Raw genomic sequence first — 9,360 nt, 5'->3', positions numbered from 1 at the left:
GTTAATGTTTTTGAAATATTTTATTCTAATTGTTCATTAGTTCTTATATCGTGTCTGTATTTCCTCACTGGGCTATTTTTCCCTTGAGCTTATATCGTCTTGCGTTTCCAGCTAGGGTTGTAGCTTAGTTAACAACAACAACAACAATAATAATAATAATAATAATAATTATAATAGTAAGCTTAGAAGCTTTGTACATATCGATAATGCAATAGAGTGGCCGCAAACCTATTTTGCGGTGCTACGGTGCTACCGTGCTAGCATTAGCAATTAGGATCCAGGAATCCAGGAAACAGAAGATGAACATGTGTTATGTCACATGAGTTTATACAAGTGAAATTCGAGAATCACGAGCTACGCACGGAGTCACGAACTTATACAGTCAACAGTGAAAATGCTTCATATTGTATTTCGTGTCGCTGGAGTTACATTTCTAGTTTATATTGCCGTCATAGCCAAACTGGGGTCTAGTTTATTTTCCTTTCATCCTGTACTAATGACATTTTCAGTAAGTATTTTCCTACAAATGTCGTATAGTTGAAGATTTACCGTGCATTGCTACTACCATAGTAGCTAGAATTTTTGTCATTCATCTATAACATTAACCAATATTCTGTTCAATTTACTAATAGGAATGAACAACGGTGTAGATATCAGGGCAGTGGGTCCATCATTAGTTTTAGTCTAACTTTATATATATATATATATATATATATATATATATATATATATATATATATATATATATATATATATATATATATATATATATATATATATATATATATATATATAAACATAAACGAGTGTCTTTTTTAAGAGAGCGTAATTTTTTCTATAAGAAACAGTAGTTTTTTTCCTAGGTTACATTGCCCTGTAATTCACTACAAAAATACCGACCCTACTTCATCCCAACAATTATGGGGGACACCAGGTGGGAACCGGGGTTTTGGGGGGGGGGGCGTCAAATGATATTTGCAATAAATGAATACTTATCGTTCCACCACCCCTCCCCCTATACCCCTACCTAGCCCTACCGCAGGGGGGGGGACGGACTCCTGCAACCCCCCCCTCAAGGCCACAGTGATTTTCAGGGCACTACCGAACCTAATAAACCCACCTGACCTAGCCTAGGGGCCCTGTACCCCTACCTAGGCCTACCGGGGGGCTCCGCTCCCCCTGCTACCCCCCCTTAAGACCACAGTGATTTTCGGGGCACTACCGAACCTAATACAACCACCTAACCTAGGGCCCTGTACCCCTACATAGGCCTAGCCTCTGCGACCCCCCCTTACGGCCACTACCTAACACATCCATCAAACCAAATCCAAAGTGATGGTACAGTACTGCTGTATACATCGTTATACTATCACCATTATAATATACTCTATGAATTAATGAAGCTTACCTTAAACTGTTGGTTCATAAAGATGTGCTGCTGCTTTGAGGAAAACGTGAAGCCGTTGCGAAGGTTCCTTGACATGCAGGACAATTTTTATTTTGTAAAATTAAATTGTGTCTCTGGCACAAATCCACTAGTTTTTCAATACAGTATTCCCCGAATAAGTTACAACAAATTCATTATAAGTTAGGAAACAGTCAGGACAAGAAGATGGAATTTCAACTTCTTGTGCAACATGAGATGACGTGCTTGCTACGGGGTCCATGTATAAGAACGAAATGAAATGCCTGGTTAAGATAATGTATTGTCGCGCTGTGATGGGCCAAACCTGTAAGACGTCATAGTGGATAGGCGCTGTGATTGGCCAAACGTGTAAGACTTCATAGCGGACTAGTTTGTCTACGGATTATACTGGTTACGGGGCTCATTTGAGCAAAAACAAGACAGTCAACAATAACAACAGACTTAGAAAAAATCTGGGAGGAAGACATGAGTAGCGTGAGTTTGATCGTCGATTTATAAAGAACTAGGCATTTGCGACAGATATTATACAGAAATACTACAAAAGACTTGCTTTACTCGGGAAAAATATTAATATAATAGATTTCTCATAATGGTTGAAACTGTAATACAGTGAACCCTCGTTTATCGCGGTAGATAGGTTCCAGACCCGCGAAGTGAAAATCCGCGAAGTAGTGACACCATATTTACGTATTTATTTAACATGTATATTCAGACTTTTAAAACCTTCCCTTGTACGTAGTACTGTTAACAAACTACCCTTTAATGTACAGAACACTTAATGCATGCACTACAGTACCCTAAACTAAAACAGGCACAAATATTAAAGGCGATTTTATATCATGTGTTTCCTAAACACGCTAAAAAGCATGATATAAAAAATGGCGACCAATGTTTTGTTTACGTTTATCTCTGATCATAATGAAGAAACAAACTGGAGGTAGAGCTTTGCTTATTACCCAGACATATTTCCCATACTTTTCCCTTAGAACTTGTACCAACCGTGTTTCACACAATTGTACATAATTCCTTTTGTATATATTATGCTTGTATCTTCGCTCCTCCCTCGCACTAAAACGAACATGAAAATTCAAGTCTGGTTTTTCCTTTGTGATATTGTCTGCCTTGTGAACTTGTCATGTCCTGTTGCCTTGAGATTTTGTATATAAGGAGAGTGTTCCACAACAATATAGCTCAGTCGTTTCCAATCTGCCTTTGATTTCACAACTCCTCTCTCGGCTCGTCACATTGGTGACCCCGGAAGTCGACTCGCTCCCACCGCCTTCCACCCCCACCCCCTCGCCCCTTCATCGTTGGTACTATGGCGGACTCTACGGCAGTTGGTGCTGCAGCCGCTCCATTCAAACTTTCATCGTTTGCCAGCGTAGAGGCGTTTGCTTGGTTTCAGCACGCAGAAGTCCAGTTTCGTATCAGGGGCGTGACTCGCTCAACCACCAAAGCGGATTATGTTCTCGCGGCGATACCCGAGGACACCTTCCCAGAAATATCCGACTGGCTTTGTGAACAAGGAGACACCCCAATAGCGTATGACGACCTCAAATCATACCTTCTGCAGCAGTACTCGCCGTCGCCAGCCGCCTGTATAGCAAAGCTCTTTCAGCTCTCGCAACAACCGTTGGGGGATCAAAGGGCTTCGCTTGCCCTCAGGGAAATGACCAGTATCGCTCGCCTTCAACCTGCCGCAGACGGCTCTCCTCGTGAGGTGAACCTACTCCGTGCCCTTTGGATACGCCGTTTACCTGAACCTGTGCGCGCTACCATACCCGATGTCGATAGTTTACCCATAAAGGACTTGATGACCAAAGCCGACGCCCTTATGGACAGCCACTTCAAGACCTCCATCAACGCCTCCACCCCTGACGACGAGGATGCCTATTCAACGACAACTGAAGCTGACATGAATGCCGTTGGACATACGCCTACCCCGTGACGTGCCGAAGCGGCGACAAAGCCGTCCACCACCCCCCAATCGCTCGCGCCCCAACAAACGACTTCTACAGCCACTTACTACCTCCCATCCACCGCAGTTTTGCTACTACCACTTCAGATTCGGGGCAACCGCGAAGAAATGTGCCAAAGATTGTCAGTGGCCAAAAAACGTGTAAGTAGGCCATCGCTTGTGGCGGTGGCCTTCCATGTTTCTAATCTTTTCTTTTTACAGGATGCAGGAACGGGCGTGCGATTTTTGGTAGACATGGGTGCTTGTCGTTCTCTTTTGCCAAGGAAACTCTTCAAGGCACAACGTAGTCTGTCTACATCTGCCGACGTCCGCTTGGTAGCTGCCAACGGATCTGCGATACCCACCTACGGTTACGAGAGCCTCACATTATCGTTCGGAAACGGTAAATTCAATTGGAAGTTTCTCGTTGCTGACGTCACAATGCCAATCCTCGGTGCGGATTTCCTCTCCCATTTCCACCTTCTGGTCGATGTCGCCCACCGACGATTGGTCAACGCAGACTCGTACTTGTCGACACCTCTTCAACCCGCCCCCTCTAACCTCGCTCTCCACATCAGCGCACCCACGGATGCCTACGCCCACCTCCTCACGTCGTACCCGGAAGTTTTCCGTCCAGAAGTTCACCAAACGCCCACGGTTCCTGCCAAGCACGGTATTTATCACCATATCAAGACGACGGGACCCCCAGTCTTCGCAAAATTCAGACGTCTGGCACTGGAACGATTGGCAGCCGCCAAACAGACGTTCGCCGAAATGGAGAAAATGGGCCTTTGCCAAAAGGCCTCCAGCCCATGGTCGTCACCCTTACACATCGTTCTGAAGAAAGACGGCTCCCTCCGTCCGTGCGGGGATTACAGGCGCCTGAACATGCAAACAGAACCGGATCACTACCCCCTCCCAAACATTGCCGATGTAACCTCCTACCTGCACAAAGCAAAGGTTTTCTCTACGCTCGACCTCCTGAAGGGGTATTATCAGGTGCCTATGAACCCAGAAGACATCCCCAAGACCGCCATCACCTCTCCGTTTGGCACATACACCTTCAATTACTCCTGTTTTGGCCTTCGTAATGCTGGGGCAACGTTTCAACGTCTCATGGATGGCATCTTAGGGGACCTCCCTTTCTGTGTATGTTATGTGGACGACATACTTGTGTTCTCCTCCTCAAAAGAGGAACACCCCCGTCACCTGCGCATCGTGCTCGACCGCCTGCAACAAAACGGCCTTGTAGTCCGGTACGACAAGTGTACCTTTGGCGCCAACGAAGTGTCGTTCTTAGGGCACCGTATCACTCCTGAAGGAGTCCATCCCCTCCCTGAGAAGGTAGCAGCCGTTCAGAATTTCCCAACGCCCTCGACCGTCAAAGCTCTGCAGGAATTCTTGGGCATGATCAACTATTATCACCGTTTTCTGCCAGCCATTGCCGCCACTCTTGCTCCCCTCTACGCCTCCCTCAAGGGCAAGCCAAAGGACCTGAAGTGGGGTCCCCTTCAAGAAGCAGCCTTCTGCAATGCAAAGAAGGCCCTATCAACTGCTGCGGCTCTCACTTTTCCTATCCCACACGCCCCTCTCCTTCTCTCCACCGATGCCAGCGACGTCGCTATTGGTGCAGTACTCGAGCAGGTGGTCAAAGGCTCGCCCCGCCCATTGGCCTTCTTCAGCAGAAAACTGTCCAAGGCAGAATCGGGTTATTTTACCTTCGATCGAGAATTGCTGGCGGTGCACTTGGCTGTCCGTCACTTTCGCCATTTCGTAGAAGGTACGCCCTTCGTCATTCGCACAGACCACATGCCTCTGGTGCACGCCTTCACTCGACAGTCTGACGCCTGGTCCGCCCCCTCAACGCCGACATCTCTCTCCGCCGTGGCTGAATACAATTGCACCCTCCAATACGTCCCTGGGAAAATGAATCCCGTTGCCGATGCCCTGTCAAGAAACACGTTGGCTGCCGTTCAACTGGGATTGGACTACAACGCCCTGGCTGAAGCCCAACGACAGGATCCAGAGTATCAAGCTTGTAGGACATCCTGCACGTCCCTCCGTTGGGAGGATTTTCCCCTCGAAAACTCCAACACCACCCTCCTCTGTGACGTCAGTACTGGTAGACCGCGACCTTGGATTCCTGCTCCCATGCGCCGACAGGTGTTTGATTTCATCCACGGCCTTTCACATCCCTCGTGCCGTTCTACTGCACAGCTACTGAAGGCAAAGTTCATTTGGCACGGCATTTCTAAGGATGCTAAGGATTGGGTCCGTGCCTGTACTTCTTGCCAAACTTCCAAAGTACATCGACACACGGATTCAGGAGTGGGCACCTTTCCTCAACCTCAGCGTCGTTTCGCACACATTCACGTCGACGTTGTACGCCCCCTACCCACATCACAAGGACATCGTTACCTGTTTACCGTCATCGACCGCTCCACTCGTTGGCCTGAAGCCATTCCCATGGAAACTGCAACGTCCGCCTCATGTACATCTGCCTTACTCTCTGGATGGATTTCAAGATTCGGTATCCCTGAGCATATTACTTCTGACAGGGGAACCACTTTCACCTCTCAATTATGGACGTCATTAGCGAATCTCCTGGGCATCACCCTACATCAGACAACGGCCTACAACCCCGCTGCCAATGGAATGGTTGAACGTTTTCATCGCACCCTCAAAGCAGCTTTGATGTCCCGCTGCAAGGATTGCAACTGGTTTACTCAGCTTCCCTGGGTCCTCCTTGGACTAAGGACCACTCCTAAAGACGCCCTCGACGTCTCGGCAGCCGAAATGGTGTATGGCGACCCGTTGGTCGTCCCTGCCGAGTTTTTTCCTTCTACAACCTCCTCCGACGATCTCCAGCGCATACGTCACGTCGTGGGAAAATTTACTCCGTGCCGCCAGACTTACAAGCCCCCAGCAAAGCATCACATACCAACGGACTTGCACTCTGCAACGCACGTCTTCCTGCGCAACGACACCAGCAAGCCACCGTTAACGCCCCCTTACACGGGACCTTTCCTTGTGATCCAACGCAGTCCGAAAGCATTCCTCCTAAACATTCGGGGCAAAGAAGACTGGGTCTCCATTGATCGTCTAAAACCTGCTTATCTTCTGCCAGATGACCCGCCTACAGTTCGCCTCTCTAGATCAGGGCGCCCTATTTAACATGTACAGTATGTCATTTTTAGGGGGGGAGCCATGTACCAACCGTGTTTCACACAATTGTACATAATTCCTTTTGTATATATTATGCTTGTATCTTCGCTCCTCCCTCGCACTAAAACGAACATGAAAATTCAAGTCTGGTTTTTCCTTTGTGATATTGTCTGCCTTGTGAACTTGTCATGTCCTGTTGCCTTGAGATTTTGTATATAAGGAGAGTGTTCCACAACAACATAGCTCAGTCGTTTCCAATCTGCCTTTGATTTCACAACTCCTCTCTCGGCTCGTCACAAACTACATCACATCTTCCTACTTTAGATATACTGTATATATATATATATATATATATATATATATATATATATATTATATGTGTGTGTATATATATATATATATATATATATATATATATATATATATATATATATATATATATATATATATATATATATATATATATATATATATATATATATATATATATATATATATATATATATATACAGTGAACCCTCGTTTATCGCGGTAGATAGGTTCCAGACGCGGGCGCGATAGGTGAAAATCCGCGAAGTAGTGACAGCATATTTACCTATTTATTTAACATGTATATTCGGACTTTTAAAACCTTCCCTTATACGTAGTACTGTTAACAAACCACCCTTTAATGTACAGAACACTTAATGCATGTACTACAGCACCCTAAACTAAAACAGGCACAAATATTAAAGGCAATTTTATATCATGTGTTTCCTAAACACCTAAAAAGCACGATAAAAAATGGCAACCAATGTTTTGTTTACGTTCATCTCTGATCATAATGAAGAAACAAACTCATTTAGTGTACAGTACACATATATAGGTTAGTTTTTGCATCGATTATATTGATTATACAGTACTGTATGTTGATTTTTTTATTACCAATGTTTTAGTTTACGTATTTTTCTTAGGACTTCCAAATGAAATCTTTTTCTTTATGACGCCGCCTGAAACGACGGCGTGTACGCTCAGTAAACAACCACGCTCAGAACAAACAAGGCATTTAACGCGCATGATGATAGTGATAAATAATGATACAGTACATACAGTATTTACAGTAAAAGCATTTACAAAATATGTTACCTTACAAATATAAATTATACAGTACTTGTACGTAGCAAAGCAGGAAAACAATTTGAGAGAGAGAGAGAGAGAGAGAGAGAGAGAGAGAGAGAGAGAGAGAGAGAGAGAGAGAGAGAGAGAGAGAGAGAGAGAGAGAGAGAGAGATTGTTTTACGTACGAATGTAAATTTTAAACAAAAAAAATATGATAGGTTACAACATGTAGACTTTTAAAACCTTCCCTTTAACTTAATGCATACAGTACGTACTGTACATTACTAAACTATAAAACAGGTTAAAGTAAAAAATAAAGATTGTTACTGTACTCACCACGAAAGAAGTTCAAGAAAAACTTGAATGACGATGGCGATGAATTTGCTGCACAGTAGAAATGATGATGATGAAGCTGATGATGTGTTCTACTGTGCAGTCAATGATAGTATTTTACGTCTCTTCAGACGGAGGTGCCTTTTCCTGGGACACCTCTTCAACTTCTTCAATTTCTTCCGAAGGCGTACTAGCAGGAGGAACTGGCTCTTTTTTGCGAGGCTGGAAGAACATTGTGATCGGAAGTTGTTGCCGCTGCTTCTTTTTTCGATCCAAGAGCATCCTGTAGGGAGTCATGATGTCATCGACCTTATTTGAGAATTGCATCGAGCGAACCATATCCTCGTCCCACTCTTGTAACATTTCTTTCGCCTCCTTCATATGGTTGCAGAACTTGGCAAGCCGTTCTAATGTTAAGCCCGTTTCTTCGACATTTTCTTGGGTCTCTTCCTGGGCACCCTCACTCTCTTCCTCACTTGCCGATTTCGTCAGGTCTTCAAGGTCTGCGTCAGTTAGGGGCTGGGAATGGCAGTCCAACAACTCGTCGACGTCTTCAGTCGTCATGTCGCCAAACCCGTCACCCCCAATTATGGCAGCCAACTGCACAGATTTCCGTATTGCAGAGTGTTGGATTTCCGACGGAGTAAATCCCTTGTCGTCGTAAACAATCTCGGGCTACAACTTCTTCCAGCTCGCATTCACGGTTGCAGGTTTCATCTCTTGAAGTGCCTTTTGAATATTCTGCAGGCACGTGGCTATGGTGTACTGCCGCCAGTACGCCTTCAAGTTGAAATCTTCATCCTCGTCATCTTGGGCAGCATCCACACACGCAACGAGGTCCGCCAAGGTATTCTTCGTGTAGAGGGCCTTGAACGCCCTGATAACCCCCTGGTCCATCGGTTGAATTAATGACGTGGTGTTGGGTGGCAGGAACTCAACCTGAACGCCCTCACGCGACAGGTCAGTTGCGTGTCCACCAGCGTTATCCATAAGGAGAAGGATCTTGAATGGCAAGCCCTTCTCTAAGAGATATTCATGGACTTGCGGGATGAAACACTGGTGGAACCAGTTGGAGGTCAGCATCTTCGTAATCCATGCCTTTTGATTATGCATCCAGTACACGGGAAGGAGATTCTTATTTTTATTTTTCAAAGCGCGAGGATTTTTCGACTTATAAATAAGCCCCCGGCTTTAAACAAAAATCCAGCAGCATTGCCACACATCACGAGGGTAACGCGATCCTTGAATGCCTTAAAGCCAGAGGCTTTGGCTTCCTCTTTGAACAGGAAAGTTCGCGACGGCATTCTCTTCCAAAACAAGCCGGTTTCATCCATATTAAACACTTGTTCCGGCTTGTATCCACCTTCAGCGATAATGTTCTT

General features: G+C 45.3%; 1 protein-coding gene across 1 annotated transcript in view; it reads left to right on the top strand.

The window, feature by feature from the left end:
- Positions 1-250: 250 nt before the first annotated feature.
- Positions 251-9,360, top strand: part of LOC137625997 (transmembrane reductase CYB561D2-like) — a 249,978-nt gene continuing 240,868 nt past the window's right edge. Inside the window, exon 1 of the mRNA XM_068357082.1 lies at positions 251-508. Coding sequence (XP_068213183.1) covers positions 395-508 — 114 coding nt within the window. The 5' untranslated portion in view covers positions 251-394. The remainder of the gene's footprint in view (positions 509-9,360) is intronic.

This window comes from Palaemon carinicauda, chromosome 33 (genome assembly GCF_036898095.1).
Source record: "Palaemon carinicauda isolate YSFRI2023 chromosome 33, ASM3689809v2, whole genome shotgun sequence".
NCBI classification, from domain to species: domain Eukaryota; kingdom Metazoa; phylum Arthropoda; class Malacostraca; order Decapoda; family Palaemonidae; genus Palaemon; species Palaemon carinicauda.
This window is presented reverse-complemented; position numbering and strand designations above follow the sequence as displayed.